Source organism: Mauremys reevesii, linkage group 14 (assembly GCF_016161935.1).
Source record: "Mauremys reevesii isolate NIE-2019 linkage group 14, ASM1616193v1, whole genome shotgun sequence".
NCBI classification, from domain to species: Eukaryota; Metazoa; Chordata; order Testudines; family Geoemydidae; genus Mauremys; species Mauremys reevesii.
This window is the reverse complement of record NC_052636.1, coordinates 23,000,159-23,016,656: the sequence shown is the minus strand read 5'-3', so window position 1 is coordinate 23,016,656 and position 16,498 is coordinate 23,000,159. Positions and strand designations below refer to the sequence as shown.

At 47.0% G+C, this 16,498-nt stretch overlaps 1 protein-coding gene and 2 non-coding genes across 3 annotated transcripts in view; 1 reads left to right on the top strand and 2 right to left on the bottom strand.

The window, feature by feature from the left end:
• Positions 1 to 2,964: 2,964 nt before the first annotated feature.
• On the top strand, positions 2,965 to 3,037 carry TRNAV-AAC. The gene has a single exon. It is a non-coding gene; the product is annotated as a tRNA-Val (tRNA).
• A 436-nt stretch (positions 3,038 to 3,473) lies between these two features.
• On the bottom strand, positions 3,474 to 3,545 carry TRNAG-UCC. The gene has a single exon. It is a non-coding gene; the product is annotated as a tRNA-Gly (tRNA).
• Positions 3,546 to 12,127: 8,582 nt separating this feature from the next.
• LOC120381558 (zinc finger protein 470-like) overlaps positions 12,128 to 16,498 on the bottom strand; it is a gene marked incomplete at its 3' end in the record, with an annotated part of 61,877 nt that continues 57,506 nt past the window's right edge. Inside the window, exons 3-4 of the mRNA XM_039499730.1 lie at positions 12,583 to 13,263; positions 12,128 to 12,500 (exon numbers count right to left, since the gene is read on the bottom strand). Of these exons, the coding sequence (XP_039355664.1) occupies positions 12,128 to 12,500; positions 12,583 to 13,263 (1,054 nt within the window). The remainder of the gene's footprint in view (positions 12,501 to 12,582; positions 13,264 to 16,498) is intronic.

Here is a 16,498-nt window from a genome sequence, read left to right as displayed (position 1 = left end):
AAGAGACCCCTGGGACGTGCAGACTAGCCAGCCTCACTTCCATAGCTGGAGAGATACTGCAATACATTCTTAAACAGTTTGTCAGCAGCACCTACAGGAGAATTTGGTTCTTAGGACAAGGGAGCATGGATTTGTCAAGAACAAATCATCCCAAACCCAGCCTCTTTCCTTCTTTGGCAGGGTTAGGGGCCTAGTGGAGGTGGGTAAACAGTAGATGGGATCTATCTTGGGGTCACTAAGGCTTTTGACACAGTCCCGCAGGACATTCTCACAAGCAAACAAGGGAAATGAGGTCTAGATTCAATCAGTGTCACGAGGGTGCAGAGCTGTTTGAAAGCCCAGACTCCAAGGGCCCTTCTCCATGGTTGGCTGCCCAACAGAGAGGGGGCACCTCGTGGGTCCGGCAGTGATCAGTCCGGGGTCCAGTACTATTCAATAGTTTCATGAATGATTTGGAAAATGGAGTGGAGAGCATGCTTCTAAAATGTGCAAATGACACCAAGCACTTTGGAGCTCAGGACTGGAATTCAAAACGCCCTTAATGAATTGGAGACTTGGTCTTCTTGAGCCAAACCCCATGGGTGGGCCCCTCTCTCTAGACTGGGCTGAAGTGAAACCCCAGAGCCAAACACTCCTCCTCCTGGGCAGTGCGCTCCGACCTTGAATGGTCAGATGCTGCTTAGCGCTGTCAGAGCAGCTTTGGCTGGGGGATTCTCCCAGCACTTTCCAATAGCGGGAAGGTACGAAATCCCCATTTGCCTGCTGGGGACGGAGCCCTAGAGGGGGGAGCAACTTGCCCAAAGTCCCACCGGAAAAGGAAAACAACCAGCAGTGGAACCAATAGGGGTGTCAGGATCTTGGAGGCGCTGTCACCCCCACACTAGGGCGGTGTTATGCACCGCCTGCGGCTGGCCGAGTTTCTCCGTCTCTTGGCAATAAGACAGCCTAGAACCCCAACCAGGGTTACTCTATCTGCTACCCAAGATCCATAAACCTGGAAATCCTGGATGCCCCATCATCTCAGGCATTGGCACCCTGACAGCAGGATTGTCTGGCTATGTAGACGCTCCATCATCATTCCACACAAAGATGGACTACAAGCCGTCAGGAACAGTATCCCCGATAATGTCACAGCTGAACTTTGTGACTTTGTCCTCACCCATAACTATTTCACATTTGGGGACAATGTGTACCTTGAAGTCAGCGGCACTGCTATGGGTACTCACATGGCCCCACAGTATGCCAACGTTTTTATGGCTGACTTAGAACAACGCTTCCTCAGCTCTCGTCCCCTAATGCCCCTACTCTACTTGTGCTACACTGATGACATCTTCATCATCTGGTCCCATGGAAAAGAAAACCCTTGAGGAATTCCACCATGATTTCAACAATTTCCATCCCACCTACAACCTCTGCCTGGACCAGTCCACACAAGAGATCCACTTCCTGGACACTACTGTGCTAATCGATGGTCACATAAACACCACCCTATACTGGAAACATACTGACCGCTATACTTACCTACATGTCTCCAGCTTTCACCCAGACCACATCACACAATCCATTGTCTACAGCCAAGCTCTAAGATACAACCGCATTTGCTCCAACCCCTCAGACAGAGACAAACACCTACAAGATCTCTATCAAGTGTTCTTACAACTACAGTACCCACCTGCTGAAGTGAAGAAGAAGATTGACAGAGCCAGAAGAGTACCCAGAAGTCACCTACTACAGGACAGGCCCAACAAAGAAAGTAACAGAACCCCACTAGCCGTCACCTTCAGCCCCCAACTAAAACCTCTCCAGTGCATCATCAAGGATCCACAACCCATCCTGAAGGACAATCCCTCACTCTCACAGATCTTGGGAAACAGGCCAGTCCTTGCTTACTGACAGCCCCCCAACCTGAAGCAAATACTTACCAGCAACCACACAACAAAAACACTAACCCAGGAAACTATCCTTGCAACAAAGCCCATTGCCAACTCTGTCCCCATATCTGTTCAGGGGACACCATCATAGGACCTAATCACATCAGCCATGCCATCAGGGGCTCATTCACCTGCACATCTACCAATGTGATATGTGCCATCATGTGCCAGCAATGCCCCTCTGCTATGTACATTGGCCAAACCAGAGAGTCTGTACATAAAAGAATAAATGGACACAAATCAGACATCAAGAATTATAACATTCAAACACAGCCAGAGAACACTTCAATCTCCCTGGTCACTCGATTACAGACCTAAAAGTCGCAATATTACAACAAAAAACCTTCAACAACAGACTCCCACGAGAGATGCTGAATTGGAATTAATTTGCAAACTGGACACCATTAAATTAGGCTTGAATAAAGACTGGGAATGGGTGGGTCATTACACAAAGTAAAACTATTTCCCCATGTTTATTTGTCCCCCTACTGTTACTCACACCTTCTTGTCAACTGTTGGAAATGGGCCATCCTGATTATCACTACAAGTTTTTTTCTCCTGCTGATAACAGCTCACCTTAACTGCTCACTCTCATTATAGTGTGGATGGCAACACCCATTTTTTCATATTCTCTGTGTATATATATATCTTCCTGCTGTATTTTCCACTGTATGCATCTGTTTAAGTGGATTTTAGCCCACGAAAGCTTATGCTCAAATAAGTTTGTTAGTCTCTAAGGTGCCACAAGTATTCCTCATTATTTTTGCAGATAAATTCATGGAGGTGAAGTCCATTAATGGCTATTAGGCAGCCTGGGTAAGGAATGGTATCCCTAGCCTCTGTTTGTCAGAGGGTGGAGATGGATGGCAGGAGAGAGATCACTTGATCATTACCTGTTAGGTTCAGTCCCTCTGGGGCACCTGGCATTGGCCACTGTTGGCAGATGGGATATGGAGTTGGATGGACCTTTGGGCTGACCCAGTCTGGCCATTCTTCTGTTCTTATGAAGGGAGAGGCAGAGCCCTGCAACAGAGTTTCTGTGGTGTAGTGGTTATCATGTTTGCCTAACATGCAAAAGGTCCCTGGTTCAAAACCAGGCAGAAACATGATGGCTTAATTTTTCCCAGCTCCTAGTGGCCTGTCCCTGCTGTTGTAGGAGCAGCAGTGATTTCTATGCTCAATAGGTCTGTTATACTTCCCCCATTCCCATTTTTGTCTCCTCTCCCTCTCTGAATGCCTGTGAAGTGGCTTTCCCCCTCCCTCTCCCACTCCCTCCTGATGATCACACTGGTCCCTTCTGACCTTAAAGGCTCTGAGTCTAAAAGGGAGAGGGAAGTAAAGGAATTTAAAAAAAAAATGAACCAAGCATTGTAATACCAGGATGACTCCAACTGCTTATTATATAGTCCCACCCCTTTCTTCCTCCACTGGGTGTTTAATGACCTGTTGGGATTTGGGACACTGATTCTCTCATTCTATTGATAAACTGAAACAATGTGACTGAGATTAAACCAATTCCCAGTGGAGGAATCATCACATCATTGCATTGCCTGGGAATTGAACCCAGGTCAACTGCTTGGAAGGCAGCTATGCTCACCACTATACCACCAATGCATCTGGTGAAAGTCTCTGATTTTTCACACTTGGTGTCTGGTCCCCTTACTTCTCAGCATGAGGCAAATGTCTCTGTGGTCTCTGCCGTTCATGGTGGGGAGTTTCCCCACTGATAACAGTTCTTGCTGGGTCAGGGAGGGGAGAGAGAAGAGGGGTTTATTCTGTTTCATTCCTCTCCATTTTCTGTTCCTCCCCGTCCCTTCCAGGGTCCTCCCTTTCATTTCAGACTGTGCAGTGACACCCTCCCCGCACCCAGGACTCTCGAGCCTCTGGAGCAGCACGATCCCATGAGATCCTCAGTGACCAAGGGTCTTTTCCAACTTCCAGGTGACCCAACTTGAGTCTAAAGGAAGCTCTGTTCCTTCCTGGGGATCCTCTCTCCCTTCATGGAGATCAAGAGCATGAAGCCTCTGCCTTGCCTCCTGGCTCTGAATTAATGTCCCATTTCCCACTATCTGCTCGAAAGAAACAAATGTTTCTAACCCAGGTGAGTGGCGTTAATTCAGCTGGAATCCTTCACCCACATTCCTTAGGAGATACAGACTCTCTGTGACACAGACTGACTGGGGTTCATCTCTGCATGTCCCCAATGGGGAAGGAAAGACACTGAGGGGGAAGGAAGAAGATGGACAGAAGGAGTCAAATGGGGCTAGACCAGAATAGGACATTTTCTGCCTGTTAAAATGTACTAGACTCTAATTGCTTAAACCAAAACAAAAACCCACCAGCTTCTGTTTGAACCATCAGCTTTTCACAGAGCAGCCAAAGTGGTGAAGCACAGACACACATAACCACCTACAGCCCAAGTTTGTCTAAGAAGCACCTATAGTGGCTCATGCAGGGGGAAATACAGCTGTGGGTGTGAGGTCAGGCCTCACCCAGAGTGTTGGTTTTCATTAGCCACGGAGCTTCCCCCACTTGCTTTGCCCAATTCACATGGAAAGTGCCATAGGAGGGTGATGAGAGTAAATTCTAAACTCTGAAATGCAGCGGTTGGCCCAGAGATGGGATAAGGGGTTTGAAGAGAAAAAGCTCTAAGAGTATAAAACCAGACAGTCTCCAGGGGCAGGTTCGGTACAACGCCTCAACAGGGAGCCATTCGGGGGAGGGGGTTTCACTCCCTCTGTTCAATGTCCTGAGAGGTATTTGAAGGTGAAGATAATGCCATGGCTAACAGGTGACTGGCACGTCCTGGGTTAAAGAAAGGGACCTGGGTTACTAGTTGGAAGATTTGCGTTACCGTCACTGTCTGACCCCCCGTCAGTGCAGAGCAGGTGTGTACGTTGCTGGGTGGAACGCACAGACTCCTGGAGAGCAGGGGCAGCTGTTTCCATGGCAGAGAGCCTGGCACTTAGGACACTTTCTACACTTGCTGTTTTGAAGCAATTCAGTAAAATAACAGTGGAGCTACAACGTCTGGTCCAAAATGTCAGCCGCCCCTGGTGCAAAAACGCTATTTTAGGATCTACATCGGAGGCTCCCGGCACTAGGACACCTGACCAGAGAGCTCAGTGGGGGCGTAACAGCTGCTGACTCTGAGGGTCCCGGGCTAAATCCATTTGCAGGGGGAAGTGTTTTGATTTATTTGATGGATAATGAGCACCAGCTACCAGGGGAGAAGCCCTGACAGTCGCTGCCACTCCAGCTGCTGCTGGGGCAGGGGGGAGCCCCAGGGGGCCAGCTGCTGCTCTGGCCACCCCAGAAGTGCTGCCAGAGGTCACCAGGCTGTGGCTGCTCCTGCTGCCCTCGGGACCACTGGTCAAGTGGTCCCCAGGGCCAGCCGCATTGGCCGCTGCTTGGGTGGCTCCTGGAGCCAGTTGATTGAGTGGCCCTGGAGTCAGCCACTGTACCCACTGCAGAAGTCACGGAGGTTGCAGGAAGTCACAGAATCCATCACTTCAACCACCTCCGTGATAGACACGGAGACAAACCCCTCCCTGCTGTGACTGCAGTTCCTGGAAGGAAAGAGAAGAACAGAAAGTGACGAGAGAAGGAAAAAGAGAGATTCCCTGTCACCTCTCTCCCTGCTGCCTCCCCCCTTGTATTCTGTAACCCCATCTCACTGGGTTCCCTGTGCTGGTGCCATGGGGGTGACACTAGAGTTCTGGGGATTTGGGGGGCTCTTCATTTCTCAACATTTCACACAAATTTGTCTTTGGGCTGAAATTTCTCCTGTTAGGCCTCTGTCAGAGCTGTACCCCACCCTGTTTGCGGGCGGGGGGAGAGGGGAGATGTAAATTGCAGAGCAGGCAGAGAAGTCGCCCATAAAGGGTCATATTGATCTGGTGACTGGTTCTGACCGGGGTCACATGTCCTCTGACACAGGCTCATGTGCAGAACATGGGAGCTCTGGCTTGTCCTAAATGCTGTAGAGTGTGAGTTCCTGGGAAAGAGCAGGGGAGAGGGAGCAAGAGGAGAGAGGCAGAGACATTGGAGATGAGGAATTGGGGGGAGAAGAAGGAGAGAAGAGAGAGACAATAAATGATTGAAGCAGAACAAATGTCCCAACTCAATCTTGCTCATCACAGGTGTTCAGAGAGACAGGTAGTTTTCCAGTGTCAAGTCTGATCTTTGATTCTAACAATATGCATTGAAATATCAAGGGGATCTCCACAAACCTGATCTCTTCCCCTCTCCCCTTTTTTAGTATTAATTTTTATTTTGACGTGTTTGGCTTAACCGTGATCATCTCTTTCCCCACCTGTATTGCAATTTGGGCTTTATGTTTATTTTGCCTCCCTGTTGTTCATGTCATTATAATTATAACAGCAAAGAAATCTGCAGGAGCAAAAACTGACTCAAAACTTCATTTCCCCATCATGCTGGAACATCCTACAAACAGCTCACGCAGCTGGAATCATAACACGCAAGGCCAGGGGATGGGAGATGCAGGTTTCCAAGTGTTCTGTCTTTCTCAGATGATACATTCCAGCCCCTTGTGTGCCTCCATCCTGTACGACCTGCTGGACTTCAACACATTGTTTCATTCTATAGATAATGTGATTGTAACACAATGTGACTGAAATTAAACCACTTCCAGATGAGGAAACAACAGAAGAGAAAAGCCATTATTGCATTGACTGGGAATCAAACCCAGATGAATTACTTAGAAGACACCTCCGCACACAACTATACCACCAATGCATCTGGCAGGAGTAGCTTTCCTGCAGGTTCTGTGCGCTGGCAAAGGGGGTAACACATGACCACAGAGTTAATGAACAGGGTGGATGGGCTGTAAACTGCCTGACAGCTGGGAGCAGAGTTAGGATCCCAGAGTGACTGAAACAGGGCAATGGTGAAAACAGATCTCACTGGGAGCTGGCCCCACACCCGCCCCGCCCCTAGGAGAGGGGAACTGAAGCTCAACTTCAATCACAGAAAAATATTCCCTGAGAAGGAAGGGGACAGCTTGTTTTAAAGACCAGGTTTGTGTTTGTTCCTGCTACATACGGAGGGGCTGGGTAGTGCTGATTCCAGCCCCCAGACTCTGGGAGGATAAGGAACAAATTCAGGCTGCCAGTGACCGCAGGAGGGAGATGATCTTTTGACAGTGACGGACGCCTCGTCCTAAAGGCCTTTGTCTGCTCCCTTCCAGTGACTGTTTGGTACAGGAATGCAGCCCCCACTCCTGGGTCTCTCCTGGGGAAATAATGTTTCTGTGCAAAACACCAAAGCTTTTAACAGAAAGGAAGAAAAGGAAATGGCCACATGATGGGACTAGGACATAAGGAAGGAAACACAAGATCTTTCTCCATGTGCTTTGACTGTTAACCTTGTTTGTGGTGGTGGTGTATACATGTTGGTCCCAGGGGTCCTCTGGGGCACCGGGCATTGGCCACTTTCGGGAGAGTGGGCTAGATGAACTGGTCTGACTCAGTGTGGCTGTTCTTATGTTCTAACTGCTTGTTATGGAAGAGACGACCTTCCAGGCTACACAGAACTGAAGAAGTGTGTGGGGTTAGCTCCACAGCTTGTCTCTTTCACCAACAGAGGTTGGTCCTCTTACCCTCACCACCTTGTCTCTCTTGGACTCTGAAAAGTGCTTTATCTCCACTCCCTTTGGAGAGAAGTTTCTCTTTGGGCAACTATCAGGCTGAAGAAATTGTATTGACTGTGACACTAGAATTGAAGATTTAATATTATAAATAAATGAGTCTAAACCTGAGGTTCTGGTTTTCACATTGGTTTTTCTAACTCAGTTCCCAATGCTCTTCTAGAAAGGCCTCCAGGCTGCCTGCCCAGCCCAGCAAAAGTGGCCAGGAGAAAGCCCACACTGCTGCTCTTTCAGGTAGTTGAAGGCTGCTATCAAACCCCCCTCACTCAGTCAGTCCCCAGTCTGTAGCAGTGCATAGGATTCTTCCGTCCTAAGTGCAGGACTCTGCACTTCTCCTTGTTGAACCTCCTCAGATTTCTTTTGGCCCAACCCTCCAATTTGTCTAGGTCGCTCTGGACCCAAACCCTGTCCTCCAGCGTTTGGATTTTTTACATGCTTTCAGAGGGCTGGTCTACACTGGGGGGGCGGGGGAATTGATCTAAGATACACAGCTTCAGCTATGTGAATCGCCCTCTGTTGACTCCGCTACCGCCGTTCGCGCTGGTGGAGTTCCGGAGTCGACCAGCACGTCTAGATGAGATGCGATATATTAATCCCTGAGAAATCGATCGCTACCCGCTGATACAGTGGGTAGTCTAGACGTACCCACAAAGTGAAAAGCACATGTTCCATGATTTCATAGGGCAGAGTTTTGTGCTATCGGGAGCTTTCCCTGTGTGAATTTGACAGGTGGATCAACATAGAGACACATTATGACCCTTCTCAGGGTGCTGAGGGCTGTGAGTCTCCTTGTTGCCACCTGTCACTAGAAAGAGGGAGTTTTCTATTTGGATGTTAGTGACCAAACTCACCAGCCTGCTGGAACTCAAGGACCCTCCTCTGAGCTACAGCAGCCACCCTAACCCCTGAGTTCCTTCAATGTGTCCCCCTCTGGAGTCCAGCCTGGATCACCAGATACTCGGTGAAATCCCAGATCCTCTCTTCCCCAAGTATCCCAGGTTACTAGTTGTTACTGTGGACCATTGCTACTGTATCTCACACAGCACCTGAGTACAGTTATCAAACAAGCAAAACATTTATTTAACAACGGATAGAGATTTAAACAAACAAACGTGAGTGATGGAAACCAACTGTTACCACTAAACAAAGGCAGAAAATGATAGAATAGAAAGGCCAGCACAAAAAACAGAGAGAGGAACAATAAGATACTAAAAGGACAATGGTTGGAACTCTCCATTTCTCTCAGTCTTTGGATTGATGGGTACTAGAGCTGTAGCAACAGTTGAGGAACCAGGGTAAATTAAATCAAATTAACTTTTCAAGATTAGCCATCATTTCCTGTATGACTAACAAAACACAAAACTAAGAGAACTTTCAGTTTTCCAAAATAATTCAGATCATCACAGTCTCTTACTCTTTAACCAATAACTTCACCCATAATTTCATTTTAATTGGTAACAATAACATATTCAAAGATCACAAATTCTTGTCATATATGTTAGTTTTCTTTTAATCCCCATTGCCAACTGAACCCTGGTTCTTATTGTAGTTTGTCCCAACCACTTCTGTGAGTTCATATATCTCAGGATCTTCTGCCATATGTGTTGGTAGAAGGGGTCTTCGATGTCGGAATGTTTGCATCATGGAGAAAAATACCTCTCTTTTCACACTTTTAATCTTTCAAAGTAGGAGGAGGTAGAAGTAAGGTAAATGCATAAAACACAAGAGAAACCTCTCTGGTCTACACTAAAGACATTTATTGGGATAACTATATTATTTAGGGGAGTGAAAAATCCACACAGCTGAACAATGTAGTTACACAGCCCTAACCCCCTGTGTAGATAGTGCTACATGAGCAGGAGAGCTTCTCCTCTCAACATAGCCACCGCCGCTTGCAGGGGCTGGACTAATCAAGTCTGATGGGAGAAATCTCTCCCATTGGCTTACAGCATCTGTTATTGCAGTGCTACAGCAGCACAGCTGCATTGGTGGAGCTGTGCCAACATCAGCTTAATTGTGTAGCCACAGCGTCAGACACAAAACCATAGTCTCAGGACTCAACATGCGTGTATCTGAAAATCTGAAATTGTAGGCTGACACATTCTTTGCCTTATTGGTTACCATAATTTCTACAGCCTGAAAGTCCTTGTTACCCAACCAGGCAGCCAGTTTGGGATCCACAGGGAAGGACTGTCCTATGAAGCACTCTCTCTTTGCATCCAAACAGTGAAGGATGACTGTTCTCAATCTAACCCTGGCATACTTTGGAAGTGTAATCAGTGACACTGAACTTGGAAGTGGAGCTGTACAAACGATTTTCCTTGGGTCACCATAGCTTCCTTTACTGGGGTAGAAACCAAGAACTGGGTGTGGACTCTTTCAACCTCAGCTCTTTCCAAATCCTTGGTCTTGGATAGGGTAAAGTTACAGTTCTCTGAAGTAGAATACTTTACAAAACCACTTAAAATCTCAGCAGTGTTAATGAGGAATGGCTTCCTGAAACATGCCCAGCTCTTCTTTAATTCGGTGGCACAGGTCCAGGGAAGGGACTGGATACAGGCCTGGATCAGAATCTTCGTTAGTTACCAGAGCTGGAGATTCTATTTAAAAATGGCTATTTTTCAGAAGCTATTACATTTTCAACACTGGTTTCATTTTATACACATCTTTAGCACCTACAAAGGATAAATTTGACAAAAACTCCACTTCTATTTCCTCAACATCTGTGTCATGAAGGGCTGCATTTCCCATACCATAGGATTAGCTAGGAGAGATCTTCTGTAGGGCCTGGGTTACAAATGCTTTGGGAACCAAACACATGGGCATTTTGCCTAGTTCAAAATCACTTACCATGGAATTCTCTTCCCAGATCATCGAAGACAATATTGCCTTAAACAACTGAAATACACTGTGATCAGATGCACTTCCTTCAGTTAGTTGGGGTTCTGCTGTTGTTCACCATTTCTGAGTGGAGATTTTAAATCACTGCTGTTTCTTTGTTAGCTTGTCCAGTAAATTAGAGAGTTCTCTCCTGTTTATAGAACTGCACTTCAACTTTCTCCATGTCATCATGGAGGGATGGGGAAAAAGCAAAGCTGAAATCATAAATGAGGACTTTAGCAAAGGGTCATTGTCTTAAATTCTTAAATAAATCTGAGCTACATCCTACCAAATGAACTAATATCCAATTGGGTGACCAAACAGCCTTCAGGAAAGATAGAAACCCGCATCACAGAGAGAGAATACATGACAAAGAAAGTGTCAAGTGAAATTCCAGAGCAGGTTACATCTGATTATTCAGAATCGGGACAAGAGAGTCTCCCATCACATTCTCCTCTGATCCATTCAAACCTGCTTCCCTCATCCCTGTCTTAATAGTCAGTTATGTTATTTACAAATTTTTTAGTATCGTAGCATCCCCATAATAAGGGAAAAACAGCCCTCTTGCCAGAAGTGGCTTTACAATAGATGGAACCTGGAATTTAAACTCTAAATGATCACACTGTATTTGGGATCCATTTGAATTCCCCTCCCAGGTCTTTGACACTTTCATCTCCAGTCATAGCGACTCTGATATAGGATTAAAGAAGTCAAAACATCATCTGCAAGCACAGACAACGGAGAATGCTTCATCACATGACACTTTGAGAAGTGGATGGATAGAATGTGATGAAGATAAACTCTGCCTGGCTCAGGCAAAAGGTAACAGTTCTGCAGTGATGGGAAGGAGGAATCTCTGAGCCCTGGTCACACACAGCCCCTAATTCGAACTAGAGTGCAAATTCAGCTACGTGAATAACGTGGCTGAATTCGAACTACCCTAGTTCGAAAACTCCGTCCAGACGGCGGGGAAGCAAACTCCGCGGCTCCAGGGTCGACTCCGGCAACTCCGCCTGCCGCGGTGGAGTACCGGAGTTCGAACTAGCACTTCCGGAGTTGGAACTATCGGCGTCTAGATCAGGCGATAGTTCGAACTCCGAGAAGTCGAACTCACCGCGTCGACCGGGAAGGTAAGTATAGACGTGGCCTGAGTCACTCCATCTCCTTCCAGTGTCACAGAAGCTGTAATTATACTTTTTTCCTGCCCCTGCTCCTCTTCATTTACATATAATTTGAAAAATTCCCAATATAACTGCTCTTCAGCACAACCCAGAGCAACGTGAGAACAATTGGCAAGGATACAATCTGTATCACTGGTGACTCTAACAATAACTTTGCAATAGGAGGAATGGTATAAACGTGATGCCCCCTGTTCCTCATAGGAAGGGCACACTCCAATTACTTGTGGGACAATAGAAAGGACAAATAGGTCCATCTCAAAAGAGGGCGAACTGCAAAAGGCAAAAATGGGCCACGCATCTGGACAAGCTGAGGGATAACGGTGCTGCACACAGTTCAAAGAGCTTTAAAAGTTACTATGTGGGAATCAGGAAAAGTATTAAAAAACAAAGTATTGATAGCCCTAGAGATTTTTACAATGTTGATCTCTCTTGCAGAGTCTCTGATGGCTAACATGGGATGAGTGCCAAGAGAAGGTTTTCCCACACTCATGGCATTCATAGGGCCTCTCCCCTGTGTGGATTCTCTGATGCTGAGAAAGGGCTGAACAATTAGTGAAGCATTTTCCACACTCACAGCATTTATAGGGCCTGTCCCCCGTGTGAATTCTTTGATGGCTAATAAGGTGCGAGCTGCGATTGAAGGTTTTCCAGCATTCACTGCATTCGTAGGGTCTTTCCCCTCTGTGGATTGTTTGATGATGAATAAGGTGCGAGCTGCAACTGAAGGTTTTACAACACTCAAGGCATTCGTAGGGTCTTTCCCCTGTGTGGATTCTCTGATGAACAGAAAGGGCTGATATTTGAGTGAAGCTTTTCCCACACTCACGGCATTCGTAGGGTCTTTCCCTGTGTGGATCCTCTGATGTTTAGAAAGGGCTGAGCTGTGAGTGAAGCTTTTCCGCACTCACTGCATTCATAGGGCCTCTCATCTGTGTGGATTCTCTGATGAACATAAAGGGCTGATATTTGAGTGAAGCTTTTCCCACAGTCACGGCATTCATAGGGCCTTTCCCCCGTGTGGATTCTCTGATGAACAGAAAGGGCTGATCTTTGAGTGAAGTTTTTCCCACACTCTCTGCATTCATAGGGCCTCTCATCTGTGTGGATTCTCTGATGAACAGAAAGGCCTGATCTTTGAGTGAAGCTTTTCCCACAGTCACTGCATTCGTAGGACCTGTCCCCTGTGTGGATTCTCTGATGTCTAGAAAGGCCTGATCTGTAAGTGAAGGTTTTCCCACACTCACGGCATTCATAGGGCCTCTCCCCCGTGTGGATTCTCTGATGTTGAGAAAGGGCTGAACTCTTAGTGAAGCATTTTCCACACTCACAGCATTTATACGGCCTCTCCCCAGTGTGAATTCTTTGATGGCTAATAAGGTTTAAGCTGCGATTGAAGGTTTTCCCGCACTCACTGCATTCGTAGGGTCGTTCCCCTCTGTGGATTGTTTGATGGCTAATAAGGTGCGAACTGCGATTGAAGGTTTTCCCACACTCAGGGCATTTGTAGGGCCTCTCCCCTGTGTGGATTCTCAGATGAACAGAAAGGCTTGATCTGTGAATGAAGTTTTGCCCACACTCAGTGCATGTATTTTTTATCTTTCGCCTAAGGATTTACTGTTGTGTTGTGGTTTCCATGAGGACCTTCTGAGTTCCCCAACAGGAAATAAATTTACCCAATTTCTTCCCTGGCTGGTTTCCTTGCTCTCTTTCTGGTCTGTGCTGAATCTCCCAGGAGTTTCCCTGCTCAGGACTCCTGGACACATTCCTTTTCGAGCTTTGTGATAATGCTCCGTGTTTATCCACTTGCTCAACATTTTTCTGCTGAGAATTCCGCTCCTCTTTCTCACGGACCACTGCATCACCTGCTGTGACAGAGACAGACACCTCAAACAGGGATGGAACAGGAAAGACCAAACCAAAACAAGTGCTGGAGGGAGGTCAAATAAAAATCAGGAGCTGAACTCCCCCAAACTCTTCCCACAGACAATCCAGGAAGTTTCTAGAAAGTGTAGGGGACAATTTCCTGGTGCAAGTGCTGGAGGAACCAACTAGGGGAAAAGCTCTTCTTGACCTGCTGCTCACAAACAGGGAAGAAATAGTAGAGGAAGCAATAGTGGATGGGAACCTGGGAGACAGTGACCATGAGATGGTCGAGTTCAGGATCCTGACACAAGGAAGAAAACAGAGCAGTAGAACAGAGACCTTGGACTTCAGAAAACCAGACTTCTACTCCCTCAGGGAACTGATGGGCAAGGTCCCCTGGGAGAATAACATGACGGGAAAAGGAGTCGAGGAAAGCTGGCTGTATTTTAAAAAATCCTTATTGAGGTTGCAGGAACAAACCATCCCGATGTGTAGGAAGAAAAGTAAATATGGCAGGCGACCAGCTTGGCTTAACAGTGAAATCCTTGCTCGTCTTAAACACAAAAAAGCAGCTTACAAGAAGTGGAAGATTGGACAAATAACCAGGGAGGAGTATAAAAGTATTGCTCAGGCATGCAGGAGTGAAACTAGGAAGGCCAAATCACACTTGGAGTTGCAGCTAGCCGGAGATGTTAGGAGTAACAAGAAGGGTTTCTTCAGGTATGTTAGCAACAAGAAGAAAGTCAAGGAAAGTGTGGGCCCCTTGCTGAATGAGGGAGGGAACCTAGAGACAAAGGATGTGGAGAAAGCTAGTGTACTCAATGCTTTTTTTGCCTCTGTCTTCACAGACAAGGTCAGTTCCCAGACAGCTGTACTCTGCAGCACGCTATGGGGAGGAGGTGACCAGCTCTCTGTGGAGAAAGAAGTAGTTCGGGACTATTTAGAAAAGCTGGACGAGCACAGGTCCATGGGGCCGGATGCACTGCATCCGAGGGTGCTAAAGGAGTTGGCCGATGAGACTGCAGAGCCATTGGCCATTATCTTTGAAAAATCATGGCAATCGGGGAAGGTCCCGGATGACTGGAAAAAAGCTAATGTAGTGCCCATCTTTAAAAAAGGGAAGGAAGAAAGATCCAGGGAACTACAGGCCAATCAGTCTCACCTCAGTCCCTGGAAAAATCATGGAACAGGTCCTCAAGGAATCAATTCTGAACACTTAAAGGAGGGGAAAGTGATCAGGAACAGTCAGCATGGATTCACCAAGGGCAAGTCATGCCTGACTAACCTAATTGCCTTCTATAATGAGATAACCGGCTCTGTGGATGAGGGGAAAGCAGTGGATGTGCTATTTCTGGACTTTAGCAAAGCTTTTGATACAGTCTCCCATAGTATTCTTGCCAGCAAGTTAAAGAAGTATGAGCTGGATGAATGGACGGTAAGGTAGATAGAAAACTGGCTAGAAGGTCAGGCTCAACGGGTAGTGATCAATAGTTCCATGTCTAGTTGGCAGCCGGTATCAAGTGGAGTGCCCCAAGGGTCGGTGCTGGGGCCGGTTTTGTTCAATATCTTCAGTAACGTACTGGAGGATGGTGTGGACTGCACCCTTAGCAAGTTTGCAGATGACACTAAACTGGGAGGAGTGGTTGATACACTGGAGGGTAGGGATAGGATACAGAGGGACCTAGACAAATTAGAGGATTGGGCCAAAAGAAACATGATGAGGTTCAACAAGGACAAGTGCAGAGTCCTGCACATAGGACGGAAGAATCCCATGCACTGCTACAGACTAGGGACCAAATGGCTGGGCAGCAGTTCTGCAGAAAAGGACCTAGAGGTTACGGTGGACAAAAAGCTGAATATGAGTCAACAATGTGCCCTTGTTGCCAAGAAGGCTAATGGCATTTTGGATTGTATAAGTACGGGCATTTCCAGCAGATCAAGGGATGTGATCATTCCCCTCTATTCAGCACTGGTGAGGCCTCATTTGGAGTACTGTGTCCAGTTTTGGGCCCCACACTACAAGAAGGATGTGGATAAATTGGAGAGAGTCCAGCGGAGGGCAACAAAAATGATTAGGGGGCTGGAGCACATGACTTATGAGGAGAGGCTGAGGGAACTGGGATTGTTTAGTCTGCAGAAGAGAAGAATGAGGGGGGATTTGATAGCTGCTTTCAACTACCTGAAAGGGGGTTCCAAAGAGGATGGATCTAGACTGTTCTCAGTGGTAGAAGATGACAGAACAAGGAGTAATGGTCTCAAGTTGCAGAGGGGAAGGTTTAGGTTGGACATTAGAAAAAAACTTTTTCACTAGTAGGGTGGTGAAGAACTGGATTGGGTTACCTAGGGAGGTGGTGGAATCTCCTTCCTTAGAGGTTTTCAAGGTCAGGCTTGACAAAGCCCTGGCTGGGATGATTTAGTTGGGTTTGGTCCTGCTTTGAGCAGAGGGTTGGACTAGACACCTCCTGAGGTCCCTTCCAACCCTGAGATTCTATGATTCTAAATAAGAGAGAGGAGGGGATCAATTCAGCCTTCACATCCCATCCAAATACGCAGGGGGAAGGGAGGAAGCTACTGCCTGGTGTCTGCTAGGATCTATAGGAAGCCATGAGCTATATTTACCCTGAGGATATGACCCCTGCTAGGGACAATAATGAACTGAGACACCTCCCCAAGGGCTTTGTAGGGCATCCCAGATGTTTCCTTCAGGCAGTTACAGATTCTGAGGTGGTTTAATGTTTCCTCACCTGTGCGGGGAGCTCTCAGGATCTCTCTTTCCTCTGAACCCTGGAGGTCTGGGACCCATGGCTCTTCCCCTTGTTCCAGCTGGGAGATCACATCAGGCTGGGTAACAGGAAACCCTGCTCAGATGAAAGAAAAAAGGAATTCAGTTGATTTCATAAGACTTTGTCATAAAAAACATTCTATTAATTTAACTTCAGTGCTTAGTGTGACCTGGTGGGCCAGAGGCAGGTCTC